We start from the raw sequence: 15,197 nt of genomic DNA, 5'->3' as shown, positions 1-15,197 counted from the left end.
GAGCAAAAAAGAAGGTGGGAGGCATGGGAAGAGGAAGACAAAAAGAAACAAGGGTTACTTCAAATGTCCCCAACTGATGTGGACGACTGCATAATAGGCGTTATTGGGTATGTTACTACCTACTATAAGACATGCACCTGATCCTAGAATGATCACGGCCGTTATTGAATATAACTTTTGATCACTTCAAATCGCTGCGCCTTGCAACATAGCTCGTGACAAGGTGTGTGTGTATATTGATTTTGCCAGTTAGTGTGATAACGTCATGTTATCCGCGATGGATTCAGTTCCTCAAGGTATATATGTATTGTTTCCTCCATTATATATGACGCAAATTTGGATCGTGAAGCCCACTTCTAATTGTTCGTTTGGGGTTTGTGTAGCCCGCAAAATCCTAAGCAGTGATGGCCTCTATTCCAGAACCATTGCATACCCTGTGGCCCGGGGGGGATACCGCCGTGGGAGATCTGCCTGTAACGATAAGATGACAGAAACGTGCAAGATCCAAAATCGTAGGCTTCGGCCAGGCCCACGCCTACACAGGAAGCAGGAGGGATGTAGTTGGAACCAGGAGCGCGCGGTTCTAAGCTCACGCCATCCCCCCATCCCTCCTCATTCCTGTACCCCGTCCCTCCCTCCTCCTTCTCCTCCTCCTCCTTGTCAGACCTGCAGCTGCAGCCTAGCCGGTCCGTCCCGAGGGCGTGTGGGCGCACAAGGTGGACAGAAGTGGACCGCTGCTCCGGGCGGCCGTTGGTCGGGATTGGGTTGTCGAAGATGGGCGAGCACGCGAGCGAGGCGTGAGGGGTTTCTCCATCGTACGTACTCACACACCCCTCGCACAAAGCCCCCACGCTAAGGGATACGCAACTGGAGACCTCCCCGGTGGCCAATAACTGGTATTTCCTCCAATGCGAGCACGTTGATCCGGCCCTGGAAGGAAACCAACACGCTGCTAGCCAACTTTCCTATTTGGGCGGGGGGAGGGGAGGCTACGCACAATAGACCACCAACACTGATGATTACCTACGAATAGAACATAACCGACAACCGAACATCAACTCCGGTCTCCGTCTTTAGAATCAACGATCAGCCGGCTTCAATCGAGCAAAGCAAATCACATTCCGCCAACCTTTTAACCTCTCGAACCCCCCCCCCCCCCCCCCGGTTTACTACAGCACTGGATCATTAGTCTTTGGACAGCAACAACGGACCAACCGACCAGCTAGGATTCCTCCATGCGGTCCACATTTATTAGGAATTTACACCAAAATATCATTATGACCGGTTTGATTAGCCCCTAGGTTATGTGAGGCAGGCACCACGTGACCCTTATTCCTGTCTAAATACTAATGACCTAGTACTGCATGCATGACTTAGCCTGACCTGCCGAGGCGTAGCAAAACCAGGGCCAAGCGGCGAGGGAAAACGTCCCTCGCACACAAACATCTCACAAAAAGAAAAGGAAGAAGAGATCTAGTGCGACGCAGCCCACGTGCGAAACCACTCCAAAGCCTCGGGGTTGGCAACGCTCGCGTTTGTCTTGATGTCCATGCCGGAGAGGATCTGCTTGACCGCCACTTCGATCCTGTATCAGTTGTCAGCTCTCAATTCGACCTCAGTAGTACTACTCTCAGTAATACAAGGAAACGTCTATGAGACTTACTTCTTCCCGTTGCTCGTCTTCGGGATGCCGCCACCGGCCTCCTCAATAACACCAGGAACGTGCCTTGGGCTCAGCTCCCTCCTGATAACACTCCTGATCTTTGCCCGCAGCTCATCATCGAATTGGCGTCCCGCGGCGGACACGACGAAGAGACATACTGTCTCGTCGACGTCCGTGGCACGTCTTCGACCTACGCAGACGGCATCCTCCACCTCGGAAGCGAAGAAATGCGCGAGAATATTGTATATCTCGGCGCTGCCAAAACGCACACCGGCGGGCTTCAAGACACCGTCAGATCGGCCGAGCATGACGAGCGACCCCGTCGCCGGGTTCGGGATCTTCACAAAGTCTCCGTGGTGCCACACTGCGCCTTTGGCGCCGCATACGTTGGAGAAGCGTTCGAAGTAGGCTGCCTTGTACTTTTCGTCGCCTCCGGTGCCGAAGAAGGTCAGAGGCTGACAGGGAAAGGGAGCCGTGCAGACGAGATCGCCCGGATGGGATGGGTCGGGGAGGGATTCACCCGAAAGGGAGTCGACGGCGTGGATGGCCATTCCAAGACCGGCACATTGAATTTCGCCAATACGGACGGGAAGGAGAGGGCACGGGGCGCCAAAGAGGGAGATGATATCGGTTCCGCCCGTGATGGAGGCGAGGTTGACCTTGGACGGGAATGCCTTGTAGACAAAGGAGAAGGTGGAAGGCGGGAGGGGACTGGCGGTGGAGTAGATCGCCTCGAGGGGTGAGAGGTCGATGCCGGGCTCATTGACGGGGTACACGGCGTTTGCTTCGAGGGTAATGAGGTAGGCGGCGGATGTGCCGAAGTGGGTCACACGGAGGTCGGAAAGGAGCCGTGGGAGCGACAGATGGCCATGGGGCTTGAAGGGAGAGCCAGAGTAAAGGACAAGAGTGGCGCCGACGGCAAGAGCAGAGAGCTGCCAATGCCACATCATCCACGATGTGGTTGTATAGTAAAACAAGGTGTGCGACGAGTCAAGGGAGCCGTGCAAGGCGTGTTCCTTCTTGTGCTGGATGAGGGTACCTAGGGCCGTGTGCACAATGGCCTTGGGCAGGCCCGTCGTGCCACTGGAGTAGAGGATGTAGAGGGGATGTGAGGGGGGGAGCTGCTCGAACTTCAGGGGCTCGTCAGGGGCGCTTCTTGTCGGTCAGCAGAAAGAACAAGGGGAGGGGGAATGCGGGAGGGAGTCCCCATACCTTTGCAAAAAGGAGTCGTATTCCTCTGCGACAACTCCTGTGGCCGTCAGACCATCCATACCAAGATCACAACCAACGTTGTTGATGACAACAACAAGCTCGAGACCGTTTTGCATCAGAACCCTGGCGATCTCCTCCGTCTTGTCGGTGCTGCTCCACTCCTTGCCGTTGTACACGGTGCCGTTGTCGGCAAAGAGAACCTTGGGTCCGATCTGGGCCAGACGGTCAAGCACGGCGCTGATGCCGTTGTCGGGACTGATGCCGGTCCAAATGGCCCCAATAGAAGCAGCAGCGAGGCAGGCAACGACAGCCTGTACATGATTAGAAACGAAGCCCGCAACGATATCGTCAGACCGGACACCGCGGGCTCGGAGACCGGCGGAGCAGCGGCGGACGGCATCGCGGAGCTCGGCCCATGTTGTGGAGACCGGAAGGCCGAGTTCGGTAGTGGTGATAGTCGCGACGGCTGTGGGGTCGACGGCGGCGTTCGCGGGAAAGAGCAGATTCTCGGCGAAATTGAGACGGGAGCCCTCGAAGAAGTCGGGACGCGGGTACATGGGCGCATTGAGCGGCAGGACCTAGAGGCAACCAGGCCGGGTCAGCTCCTGGTCCGCGGGGAGATGAAATATCATGATAGGCGGTACGGGCGCCGCTTTTGGAGGTTATTTGGTTTGGGGCATTAGCGTTCCCACGAGCTAATGGATGGCTCATCGCATGATTCAACCTTTGAGGGCAATAATCATGCAAAGCTATGTGCCATGGCCGCATAGCCATCCGCCTCACTCAACGCCAGCATCAAGGTTCTCGAACGAGGTTATAGCGAGGGTCCAAGACACTGGTGAGGGTGGTGTTGACGATTTGGTCGTTGCATCTTATTGGGGACGTCTCTGGCACTCGCGTAGAGTTTGATTCGTTCTCTCTCATACTGATGCCACACAACCTCGTTTTCTTCTCCGCACTCCGCCTTGATCCAGGCAGTCAAGGCGCGCAAAGCAGAGCGAAGCAAGACAGGATGAGGGTTGGGTTGAGTTTGGGATATGACGAATGGCATTGGCTAGCGTACCTTGTCGAAGGGCTTGGAGGCTGTGATGCCGACAAAGTGCCAGACCTCCTCCCAAAACTCTGCCACGTTCTCGATGGACCACTTGTACAGACCGGGGTAGTCTGCCAGTTTGAGGCCGTACTTGGAGTTCACCCGGAGAAGGAATGCCCACATTGGAGTCGCTGTGGAGTCCGGATGCCGCCAGAGCTCATTGCGCGTGACACCGGTAATAGTCATGCTGGGCGAGAATTGGACGGATTGAGAGGGGGGGTGGATGGGACGGTGCGCGAGTGAGAGTGGGAGAGAAGGAGAAAAAAATAAAAACAAAAATAAAAAGAGCGAGTGACGCCCCAGACGAAACCTGAGCAGCTGATATCACAGCTACAAGGAGATAGGGGTAGGGAATGTTTTCGAAATTGTTGTATGCGATACTTCTTGAGTTGAGATCTCGGCCAGAGTGGAGAGAGGGAAGTTGAGCCGTTGCGATCCGAGGGGTCGATTCCGAGGGTACATTCCGAAAAGGGAGGGAAAATGAAGGGTTGAGAAGGCAGTTGTATGTACCTCCCCACCTACCCAAGGTAGGTAAGTACACAAAAGAACCGGAGTCCGGGGTGGGGGAGGAATTGGCACCAACTAGGTAGCACCTACCTACCTACACAGCTATTAGGTAGTAAGCATAAGCAAGCTCAGTGGTCAATGCTTCTGGAGAGCCGAGAAGACGGACACACTTGGCTCTCGTCTATCTACCTAGGTACCCGTACCTAGGTAGTAGATTAGGTAGGTAGTGATGTAACTGGGTATATTTCCGTCTCGGATCGGAGCTCGACCGTTGCCCGTTCCAGGCCACCTGCGTGAACCTGCTCTCTCTCTTCTCTCTCTTCCAGGGAGGGCAACGGAGACTTTGACGACCCTCTCAGCATCTCAGACAAAAGAACCATCGACGCTCTGTTGTGATCTGGGGACCGTGGTGTGATGTGCCCTCGTTCTTCACGAGGTACTTACCGGACGGTGTAAATGCGTACCTGCGCTCACTCCACATTCCAGCTCCACAAGGCATATGAGGCCATGCAAGGCACACCTTACCTAAGACCCTCAAAGCCTTGAGGCACTGGACCGAAGCGTTTATGGCATTGGACGTAGAAGACTTGCCCATTCCGCGCTGTGGCTGGTGCACCCATGCGCCCCCCCCCGATCCATCTCACTGGACTCGATCAAGGTACGGACGGATAGCAACCCTTGCTATCGATAACGACATCCAAGCGACAGGATACCGTCTCAGAATTGGACGCTATGCTGGGGAGAAGCCTGCAAAGCTAACGGGTCGTAATTCACCACGCTCTTCAGACCTCTTCTGCAAATCCACGCTGAAGGAGTAATCAAGCACAGGGACCTGAGATTGTGCGCGACTTTTGTCATTGGCTGCACCGAAGGTCCCGAGTAAGCATCTTCATCATCTGACGGGGCCGCAGCAGGGTATTCGGCCATCCGGGGATCGAGATTGTTGGCAAACGCAGCCGAACAACGCCTCGGTCGAGTAGCCGATGCGACGTGGGTCGTACATACCCGAGAAAGATGAAGAAGGGGCCTAAAGGAAGAAACATGGGAACGAAGAAGCAGCGTCTAGGTAGTTGTTGACTCGCTATGGACGCACCTCCAACTCGGCTTTATGCAACGGTATAATATCCAAGTGACGGTTAACGGACGGTGCGTCCTGGTTCGTTCGACATCTCATCAGCCGATCAACCGAGCGTGTCGTTTGCTTTCCCTTTCCACCTTCGCAACGTCTTGCCCCCATCGTCAAAGTCGCGTGCGCTGTGCACACTGGCTCGTGGCTGATGGGGGGCTCGTGCGCCGAGGGAACTGCACATTTGAGTGTGCCGCAATTGCTCGGCATCAACTCTGCTGATGCGCCGTCGGTGAGTCCGGCTTGCAGGGCCATCGATGCTTCATTATGCCCCAAGCAATGGCTGGCGGACATGGCCAACGGCATTGAGTTGGGCAGAGATGGGTCGTCAAGTAGTTGTCAAGCTGAATTGTGTTGAATGCATTGCCGAAAAGAAGACACGTCCAACATGATTGTTTAGGCGGTAACGTCATTTGCAACCCCTCCCAGCACCGCCATCGGACGGCCGCGATTTGAGGAGAGGGCTGTCGATGGGCAGGCGAGCAGGGGGGCTCCATGGCGTTGTGCTTTGTTGGCCAAGCAAGGCTGATTGACAGCCCAGCTTGGAACCGTGGACAGGGCGGCCAAAGAACATCGTTAGGGCTAAGCAAGAGCGGGCCGCCGAATGGTGAGGGTGGTCGACGGCGATGGCCGGCGGGAGCTGTAAGGACGACACTGGGCTGGCAGCTTTTAGCTCCTAGCCCAGCTCTTCCCATCATGCACACCATACCCTGGACGCGGAGAGAGCCTCTGGGTGTCTGCAAAGGCTGCATTAGGGCAGGATGGCGAGGTTGCGATGCTTTGCATTCTTGCAGCTGTACGGAACAGTGGGATTAACAAGCAGCCAATGCCATTGGGCTATTGCGCCATTGCGCCATTGCCATTGCCAGTGCATCCGGGAGCGAGTGAGTCGGGAGTTGCAGTGACAGCAATGTCCCATTATCAGTCAGCGACAGAATCCGGTGCGTCCGTTTGGGCCGTGTCGTTCGGGCAGCCTCTTAGGCTTCGATCCTCCTCCCCCTTTTCTCGCGCGTGATCAATGGGCATGGCATGATCGACTTCCCAATGGATGAATGGACGAGTCCCGAGAGCAGTAAGGCGCAGGGGCCAAGCGGGATATGCCCAATAAACGAAATCACGTCGACTGGGTTAGAGTGGATTGGAGTGTAGTTCGCTACACTATTTGATGGGCTCGACGACAGGGTTGATGTTGTCTTGCTTGACAGAGAGCCCACCGAGGGCCATGAACTTTGAGCGAGAATCAGGTGTTGGACTATCAGGGGGAGGGGGCGGAGTTGAGTGGCCAGCCTCGCTGGGTGGGCTGGGCAGTAGATTTTACCATCAGGTACTCCGTACACCACCGATGTGTTGTTGCTTATTGTACTCCGTACGTGGCATATCATTGTAGGCCAAGGCGAGAAAAGAGAGGCAAGGCAAACCAAACCAGCGGGGAGGCAACCGTGCAAAGACGAACAGCGTTGAGCCCGGACCTGTCGGGGAGCAGGGGTTGCAGGAAGAAGTCGTGTCGATGCCGATCCTCGAAATTGAATGATACGCTAACAGGAAGAAGGGGAGGCCACTTGCACCACAGCAAAAGGGCACAAAAAAAAAGAAGAAGAAGAAAAGAGTGCATAGCAATCCATTGGAGGAGCCCCGATGGCACAGCAAATACTCAGGCCATTGCGAGAGGAAAGAGAAAGGCCGTAAGCCCGGTAATTTTGCTGCTCATTATGGATACCCTCAGCATTAACACGATGTGTTGTTTTACCCCTTCACTTTCCGCCTTGTTGAGGGGCGGGGTCGTCTTTGTTCCCGACTTGACCGTTGTCCATTTCAACTCTTCTGCTCGACGTCTCCCCCTTCTTTGTCGCCCGTCTTCCCGACATCACCTTTCCTACGAAATTGACGAAACTGTCAGTCTCCCTCGGGACCAAGAGATTGAGGTACGCAGAGGAAAAGAAGTCTCTCTCCATAGCACCTATTCTCTCCTTCCCCGCTATCGACCTACACACACACACACTCTCTCTCTCTCTCTCTCTCTCTCACACACACACACACACACACACACACACACCGCTGATACTTTCAGGTGTGTGGGTACGTGCGTGTATCTCGATCTCCCTCATCTCACTTTTGAGGACCTTCCTTGTTGGCTTGTTTCTCCCCCCAAGGTCAAATAGACGAATAACCAACAACAACCATCGGGGTGACGTAGGATCAAGTCGCGGATACACTTACTTCAATATCGGCTTGCTGCTACTATTCCTCGTCCGTTTACTTGGCTTGCCTACCTGAATACCAAGTACTTGCTCGTCGCTTGTGCTCTGTTGTGGACTCGCCTTGCCACGCGACTTCCCGAACTGTCCGGTGGTGGGCCAATCACAGACCCCTGCAGGCATCTGTTGAACAAAAGACACAGGCCACCACAGAAACAGGACTCTCCTGAGTTCTGCACTTGCAGTACCTCGTCACCCACTTTCGCCGCAAGAGTACTTCCAACCGACAAGGCTCCCGAAGAAAGAAGAAAGAAAAAAAAAAGTCCACCCGCGCCCAGTTTACCTAAAATCACGGTCCAATCCCATCGCACGACGACCGGGCATCGATAATCCATCTACTCAGTACCTTTCCTCTCCCTCCCTTCCTCCCATAGCTTTCTCTACACACACACACACACACACACACACTCTCTCTCTCTCTCTCTCTCTCTCTCTCTCTCTCTCTCTCTCTCTCTCTCTCTCTCTCTCTCCCTCCCACACCCTCACCCGTTCTTCTTTCAATTCGCAACTCAACTCGGTCGCAAAGCAGAAAGGGTCATCAGAGACCAGGTAGTGCGCCGGGTCTTCATGCACGTATTGGATCCTCTCCAACCTCCGGCTTCTGGTTATCTATCATCTGAGTAGCTGGTAACGGTGCGTCCTGGTAAGTGTTGACCGTTGTTTATCATCGCCCGCCTTCAATCCAACCCAATTCGTCGATCCGGCACATCGATGGCCTTAGTGGCCCCTCAAGCGTGCATTTAGCGCTTCCTTTCTTGTCTCGTTTGAGCTTCCATCAAACCTTTCAAGGAGGTCGGACGAGTACCTTGGCTCCCAGTAATCCTAGCGGGTCTATTTTTTAGTGGCCGCCGGTTCTGCCTCTGCGACCGCGCGTGCGCCACTGACATGCTGACCGACAATTTCCCTATTTCTCAAACCTCCAACTCTTTTCTACTTCTTCCATCACATCTGCCCAACCCTTCGGATGCACGCAGCCTTTGCTGATCGACTGTTTGTCTTCCTGTACAGGGCACTCTCCATCCTCGACTTCATCATTGAAAGCATTGCATCGTCTTCGTCAAATACCTTGATTTAACGCTCGCCTGGTCTCCCTGCAGACCTCGACGCCTCCTTTTCCAGTCCAATTACCGAGTCATCCGCAGTCGGTTGCATCGCATTTCAGCAATGCCCCGTAGAATTGCGAATCCCTTCTCGACCTCTTACCCTTCCGCCATGCCGCTTACCGAGAAAGAAAGGAGACCCTCTCGTTCCGGCAACCGCATCGCCAACTTCTTCACCTCTCCCAAGGGCGCCAAGGACAAGGACCACCAGACAGCCCAGCAAGCCCTCTTGGCCATGCAGCAGCAAAATGTTTCTTCAACCCAAATCACTCCCTCCACCATCTCACTCCCCACCATTTCCCTCTCAACCGCCACCGCTGGCGAGCCGGATACCAACGAACCCCCTACTACTCTCTTTTCCCCTCCCTCCATGGTGGAGACGGAGAAGAAGAGACGCTTCGATGCTCAATTCGGTCCTCTGCTCCATCCTAGTCACCGATACGTGAGCAAGTCCAACGACGGCAAGCCGCTCGACCCGCCCATCATTGATGAGCCGCCCTACTACTACGTCCTCACCACCTACATCAGCTATTTGATTCTCATTCTGTTCGGCCATGCCCGCGACTTCTTTGGAAAGCGCTTCGGCGACAAGAAGCATTACCAGGCCCTCAAGCCCCAGAATGGATATGCCCCCCTGAACGAGGACTTTGACAACTTCTACGTCCGTCGTCTGAAAATGCGCATTGACGACTGCTTCGCGCGTCCCATTACTGGCGTTCCTGGTCGCTACATAACCCTCATGGATCGCGAGTCCAGGGATTATAACCGTACCTACAATTACACCGGCACCCATACCGAGACCCTGAACATGAGCTCCTACAACTACCTTGGCTTTGCCCAATCCGAAGGCCCTTGCGCCGACGCCGTGGAGGAATGCGTCAAGAAATACTCCCTCAGTACCTGCAGCCCTCGTGCTGATGTTGGTACTTCGGACTTGGCCCTCGAGGTCGAGAAGGAGATCGCATTATTCGTCGGCAAGCCTGCCTCCATGGTCTTCTCAATGGGTTTCGTTACGAACGCTAGCTCTTTCCCCGCGCTCGTGTCCAAGGGTTGCCTCATCCTCTCCGACGAGTTGAACCACGCCTCCATCAGAGTCGGTGCTCGTCTCTCCGGCGCCGTCATTTCCTCCTTCAAGCACAATGACGTTGTCGATCTCGAACGCAAGCTCCGTGAGGCCATCTCTCAAGGTCAGCCTCGCACCCATCGCCCGTGGAAGAAGATTCTTGTCGCCGTCGAGGGTCTGTATTCCATGGAGGGAACCATGTGCGACCTGCCTGGTATCATGGCTCTCAAGGACAAGTACAAATTCTACCTTTTCATTGATGAAGCCCACTCCATTGGCGCTGTTGGTCCCCGCGGCCGTGGAGTCTGCGACTACTTTGGCATCGACCCCAGCCGCGTTGATATTCTCATGGGTACACTCACCAAGTCCTTTGGCGCCAACGGTGGCTACGTTGCTGCTGAGAAGAGCATCATCGACAAGTTGCGCAGCTCCAACGCCGCGACCATCTTGGGCGAGTCGCCTGCGCCTTCCGTTCTTATGCAAATTCTGGCCTCCCTCCGCCTGATCACCGGTGAGCTCTGCCCTGGCCAGGGTGCGGAGCGCCTGGAACGTATTGCCTTTAACTCCCGCTACCTCCGCCTCGGTCTCAAGCGTCTGGGCCTCATCGTCTACGGCCACGACGACTCTCCCATCATCCCCGTCATGCTCTACAACCCTGGCAAGATGCCCGCCTTCAGTCACGAGATGCTCAAACGCAAGATTTCTGTCGTCATCGTCGGCTATCCCGCAACGCCGCTCATCAGCTCGCGTGTCCGGTTCTGCGTATCTTCGGCCCACAACAAGGACGATCTTGACAGACTCCTCGCGGCGGTTGATGAGGTTGCCGACAAGCTCCAAATCAGATTCTCCACCGGCATTGCTGGCGGCCAAGAGCCTCTTCCTGAAGGCGTCACTCCTGAAAAGGAGAAGGAGTGGCGCAAGGCCAACGGCTTGGAAGGCGCCTACAAGCCCCCTCGCTGGAAGCTCGAGGATGTTATAGCTCGCGGTGTCCAGGATGCCAAGACGCGCTTGCGATAAACGACATGTCTTTGCAGTCAAAGTTGGAGACTTGCAACGCGAAAATATGTCACGACTGGTCAGACTCTTTGGGTCAGACAGTGACGAGGCGCGGACTGAACGGAACAATGAAGCAACGTCTCTCGGCGAAAGAGGGGGTTTGGTACCTTGTATTCAACCCCGCCTTTGCATGATGCTTGTGATATCAATGTTGAGTCTCTATTCTATTATCCTTGTTTGGGAGAGAGAGCCTGCATGGCCCTGGCGTTTTTGGGAGTAATGGTCGGAATAGCGAACGAATTCATGTGCTACGGCACCGTACCAATATAACTAGTAGTATTAGGCTCCAAGGAGCTGAGAAACATAGACAACTAAGGCAGCTTAGAGTAATGGACATACCCTTTATTGGACACCCTCTTGGTCGCACAGCGAGTGATGGGCAATAGTTATTTACTTCTCTACCTAGGACCTAGGTAACTGGTGACTCGGATCTCCAGCATCGCTCTCTCCTGTGGAACCTCTCTAGGCGGGTTATGCTCAGGTCTGCGTAGCATTGTATCATGACTTGCACGAGAGCCAAGCGACCGGCCTTCAGCTGTTCCGCTGCGCCTACCAGCCCAATATATAACTTGCAATCCCATCAGCGATGCGAAACCCTAGTTATTTCCCTTTCTGCTGAATTTCAAGTCTTTTTCTGTGATTTGGCTGCTCATTTTTATTATCCTCCCTCTTCCTCCTAGCCCATCGTTGCTTCCGTCTTAGGACAGATTGCTCCTAAGATTGCTCCTCCCCTCTGGACTCTGGATGTTAAGAGGTAGGTACTACAGAACGACCTACTTAGGACCTACTGAGGTGGCCACCGAGACCTGAATTAAACCGCTCCCTGCTTTGAAGCTCTCCTGCTTATCTTCACATGCGGTTCACGTTCCCTAACCGATTTGTTTCCACCAAAGTTCTACCACCTGCATCACCACCCTCCTTCATCCTCTTTTACCCGACAAACATCTTACTTCATCCCATTTTTACTTGAAGCGGGTTTTGGAGAATTATTCTTCGATGCTCATTTTTGTATCCCTTCCTGGACTGCTGTCTTTTTCTTTTCTTCTTCGACATTCTTGCCCTTCTTTCCATTGTTGGAACAAGTCGCTTCGTGGGCGGTGGCCACCTTTTGACGCCCTCCATCTTCGACTTCCGATCTCCAAGCTCTACAGAGTTTATCGAAGCAAGCAACGAAGTTTGAATGCTTGGTGAGACTAGCAGTTCATCATTATGACAGAAAACCGCACTCGCTACGGCTTTGTGCCGACTAATGTGGCGACCGATCACGGGTCATCTCAAGAGACTTCCCAACACCACCGGGACTTGGTCATCACATCGCTACCACCCCTCCGACCTTCAAATTCTGCTCCCCGAAGATCATATGCTACTCATAGTCAAACTATCGGCGTACATGATGGTGACAACTACAGCCTGTGTGGCACTTACGACCACTGCCAACCGACGACTTCCTGGGCAGCCGCCAAGTCACCACCTCGAGCACCCAGCATTACTTCGGTAACCTATAAGCAGAACTTGAAAATTAGTTCCGCCAGAGACTCTATCAAGACTTCTTGTAGCCCGATTCGGCCACCTTCGTCTTTCTCATTGCCAGTCGATCCCAATCAGCACGCAAACCTTACTGGGAAACCTCATTCAGACGCAAGATCCTCGCCGTCGACCGAGTATATGCCAGTACCCCAGCCTGCGACTTCAAGTAGTCTCAGAAAATCCCGCAACATGCCTCGTTTGGAGGCCAGAACCAGCAATGACGTCGACATTCGAACCCAGAATAGTCACGGGAGTCTCTTTGTCGAACAGGGCGACCCAGCTCGTGGCAGCTCTTTCCTGGACTACGCAGTTATGTACTTCCCAGCCCCTTCATCTCCGTTGAGGATTCCGTCATCTCCAAGCGACGACCATATCGGAAATCTCAGAGTCGCAGCCAAGTTGGAAAGCCGCTCCTACCAAACTGGGTTTTTCCCGGAGGCAAATTCATTCAGCACACATGACTCCGTTATCGACGAAGATGAAGTAACTGTAAATACTTTCGCGGGCACTCGAGTTTCGGGTTTCATCCTCGAAGATGATGACTCTGACAATTCTGACCGGAAGAATAAGATAACACCAGAGGCCGGAGCCAGTGATAGGGGCGTCAGAAAGTCGAAGCTAAAGCAAACAGAGCACACGAAACCAGCAGTAATCGGCGATGACGTGGGCATTTCGAACCATCGGTCATCGCAAGCTTCTTGGTTCCCGTCCGACCTTGAACACGCGACAACACCTCAAGACACAACTCCAGAGTCGCATTTCTCGCTGAAGGATTTTGTGTCCAAGTCAAAGGTAGAAGAAAGATTCCAAACACAGAAGGGCAAAACGTGCCAGACGTCAAACGCTGCTAAGAATGGCACACAGGAGACGAAATTGACAACTGCGAGGACATCTCGTAGCGCCAGTGGCTTCAACCTGATGTTAAATATGGCGATCAGAGCAGCCAAGCCTTCCATCCGCGTCGAAGCGGTGCCGAAGCAGGTCTGCGTATCAATTTCTCGAAACCCCCGTCAGGATGCCCGCGCTTCCAAAACCTAGAACGCTTTGAAAAAGGACACCCCATCGAAGATAACAGCTGGGCTTGAGCTAAGCGAAAGATCTGCATCAGCTGAGTCTCCACGATCTCTCACTTCTACTAGAGATGGTGCAGGAGAAGACTTGGGCATATACAAAGAGCACAGCATACGCAAAACCCCGCCAAACGCGGTATCAGGAGCGAGGGACAACACTGTGCTTCCAGCTACATCGCCGTCAAACACGTCCCCTCGGGTCACGCCAAGCTCGTGGAGAGCCACAACATCAGACCGGAAGCCAAAGGTGTTGAATCAGCGTAGAGTGGACCCCAGCACCTTGGGATTGATACCCATCAAGACTTTACCTGGCCCCCTGTACGAAGAGCAATATCCCGTTACGAAATTCGCAAACACAAAATATTCGGCAGAGACAGGAAGCATGCCCTCCTCTCCTATTGAGAAGGATGCCAGGGCGGGATTAAGGATGGGTAGGCGTCGAAGTCGAACACTCCCTAGCCCCCATAGAGCTGGTGCCCTCGACCGCGGCATTGCAGCAGCATCCGCTGCACATCACTCTCGCGGTAAGTCTCTTAGCATATCGTTTGCATATTCCGGTATACTGTTTGAATCGGAGTAATGTTCTCTTATCGCATACGGCTTGGGCGGCTTTGTTGGAGAATCAAATTCATGAGTTGGACTGATACAGGCTTAGGCACTGGCAGTGGCTACCGTGGTTCAATTCCATCTCAGTTACTAAATGACCCAAAGGAAAGCAATCATATTCCGACTGGCGACTACTGCCCACCCTCTAAACACGAACTGTATGGTCGCCATCGTCAAGCTAGAGAGCCGCGAGGCCCTGTTCCCCAACCCGACGGCCCCCGGACGCCCATTCGCAAAGGCGGAGCACGAGTTCAGCCGGGAAGAAACTCACCTCTGTCCGAGAAACAGCTTGTCGGGGAACTCCGATTTTCCAATGGCTGGCCTGACCGTGCCCGTAAACGAAGAGTGTCTTCCTTCCGTAGCCCAAAGTCAATCCAGGAAGATGGGCCAGAGAAGAAACGCGTGCGGGACAAACGATTCGAGCCCGAGACAGCAATGAGCAAGCGTCAAACAACCGGACGGCAAGATCCAACAGGGTTCTTTCAACCAAGCAATGTTGAATCACGGTCAGTTATGCGCAAGCATAACGTCAATATTGCTAGCAGTTCTAGTGGCACAAGTGTGACTTGCGCATCCGGTACAGACAGCCGGCTCATTGATCGACAACATACTTCTGATGGTTACGCCGAAAGCGTTGAGGACCATGTCAAAACTCTTCATAGAAGCATGGGGCCGATGAAGAAGAGGAGACTGGGTGGATTGGCCCAACTCAAGGTGCAACGAGAGTTGAAGAAAGAGCGGCCTGATGAGTGTCCTTCAAAGCCGTCGGACACGACGGACACTACAAGCCGAACAAAAGATAAATGACGACAAATCCCGTAACTTACACCGTTGTTGAGCCGATCAAGCTTCTCAAATATGGCCTCGATTGAGCCGTCTACCGCTGAGACGGAATTTGGTTGTTGGATGCGTCTACTTT

The 15,197-nt window shown here is 53.8% G+C and overlaps 7 protein-coding genes across 7 annotated transcripts; 4 read left to right on the top strand and 3 right to left on the bottom strand.

The window, feature by feature from the left end:
• Positions 1-1,163: 1,163 nt before the first annotated feature.
• Positions 1,164-4,405, bottom strand: LY79DRAFT_542456 (acetoacetate-CoA ligase). The gene is made up of 4 exons (XM_060557003.1): positions 3,939-4,405; positions 2,876-3,453; positions 1,664-2,815; positions 1,164-1,585 (listed from the first exon to the last, which is right to left on the bottom strand). The coding sequence occupies exons 1-4, from the start codon at positions 4,152-4,154 to the stop codon at positions 1,474-1,476; spliced, it is 2,058 nt and encodes a 685-aa protein (XP_060418010.1). The 5' UTR covers positions 4,155-4,405; the 3' UTR covers positions 1,164-1,473.
• A 1,218-nt stretch (positions 4,406-5,623) lies between these two features.
• LY79DRAFT_407510 (uncharacterized protein) lies at positions 5,624-6,465 on the bottom strand. The gene has a single exon (XM_060553066.1). The coding sequence runs from the start codon at positions 6,351-6,353 to the stop codon at positions 5,811-5,813; it is 543 nt and encodes a 180-aa protein (XP_060418009.1). The 5' UTR covers positions 6,354-6,465; the 3' UTR covers positions 5,624-5,810.
• A 682-nt stretch (positions 6,466-7,147) lies between these two features.
• On the top strand, positions 7,148-7,814 carry LY79DRAFT_407428 (uncharacterized protein). Its single transcript, XM_060553065.1, has one exon. It carries the CDS (start codon positions 7,311-7,313, stop codon positions 7,758-7,760), a length of 450 nt encoding a protein of 149 aa, XP_060418008.1. The 5' UTR covers positions 7,148-7,310; the 3' UTR covers positions 7,761-7,814.
• Positions 7,624-8,264, bottom strand: LY79DRAFT_542448 (uncharacterized protein). The gene has a single exon (XM_060557002.1). The coding sequence runs from the start codon at positions 8,189-8,191 to the stop codon at positions 7,868-7,870; it is 324 nt and encodes a 107-aa protein (XP_060418007.1). The 5' UTR covers positions 8,192-8,264; the 3' UTR covers positions 7,624-7,867.
• Positions 8,264-8,712, top strand: LY79DRAFT_625663 (uncharacterized protein; the record flags this gene model as incomplete). The annotated part of the gene is made up of 1 exon (XM_060562100.1): positions 8,264-8,712. A coding segment is annotated over one exon (213 nt), but the record flags the coding sequence as incomplete, so codon positions are not given.
• LY79DRAFT_542446 (aminotransferase class I and II) lies at positions 8,713-11,456 on the top strand. The gene has a single exon (XM_060557001.1). It carries the CDS (start codon positions 9,021-9,023, stop codon positions 11,034-11,036), a length of 2,016 nt encoding a protein of 671 aa, XP_060418005.1. The 5' UTR covers positions 8,713-9,020; the 3' UTR covers positions 11,037-11,456.
• Positions 11,457-12,284: 828 nt separating this feature from the next.
• Positions 12,285-15,085, top strand: LY79DRAFT_697393 (uncharacterized protein; the record flags this gene model as incomplete). The annotated part of the gene is made up of 4 exons (XM_060564848.1): positions 12,285-13,394; positions 13,502-13,583; positions 13,843-14,196; positions 14,322-15,085. 4 exons carry the CDS (start codon positions 12,285-12,287, stop codon positions 15,083-15,085), a joined length of 2,310 nt encoding a protein of 769 aa, XP_060418004.1.
• Positions 15,086-15,197: the final 112 nt, after the last annotated feature.

This window comes from Colletotrichum navitas (assembly GCF_030913465.1).
Source record: "Colletotrichum navitas strain CBS 125086 chromosome Unknown LY79scaffold_9, whole genome shotgun sequence".
NCBI classification, from domain to species: Eukaryota; Fungi; Ascomycota; class Sordariomycetes; order Glomerellales; family Glomerellaceae; genus Colletotrichum; species Colletotrichum navitas.
This window is presented reverse-complemented; position numbering and strand designations above follow the sequence as displayed.

Coding starts and splice junctions, on each gene's coding strand:
- LY79DRAFT_542456 (XM_060557003.1), bottom strand. CDS start 4,154: ATGACTATTACCGGTGTCACGCGCAATGAGCTCTGGCGGCATCCGGAC. Junction 2,816..2,875: donor TACGACTCCTTTTTGCAAAG/GTATGGGGACTC, acceptor ACCGACAAGAAG/CGCCCCTGACGAGCCCCTGA. Junction 1,586..1,663: donor AAGACGAGCAACGGGAAGAA/GTAAGTCTCATA, acceptor CAACTGATACAG/GATCGAAGTGGCGGTCAAGC.
- LY79DRAFT_407510 (XM_060553066.1), bottom strand. CDS start 6,353: ATGCAGCCTTTGCAGACACCCAGAGGCTCTCTCCGCGTCCAGGGTATG.
- LY79DRAFT_407428 (XM_060553065.1), top strand. CDS start 7,311: ATGGATACCCTCAGCATTAACACGATGTGTTGTTTTACCCCTTCACTT.
- LY79DRAFT_542448 (XM_060557002.1), bottom strand. CDS start 8,191: ATGGATTATCGATGCCCGGTCGTCGTGCGATGGGATTGGACCGTGATT.
- LY79DRAFT_542446 (XM_060557001.1), top strand. CDS start 9,021: ATGCCCCGTAGAATTGCGAATCCCTTCTCGACCTCTTACCCTTCCGCC.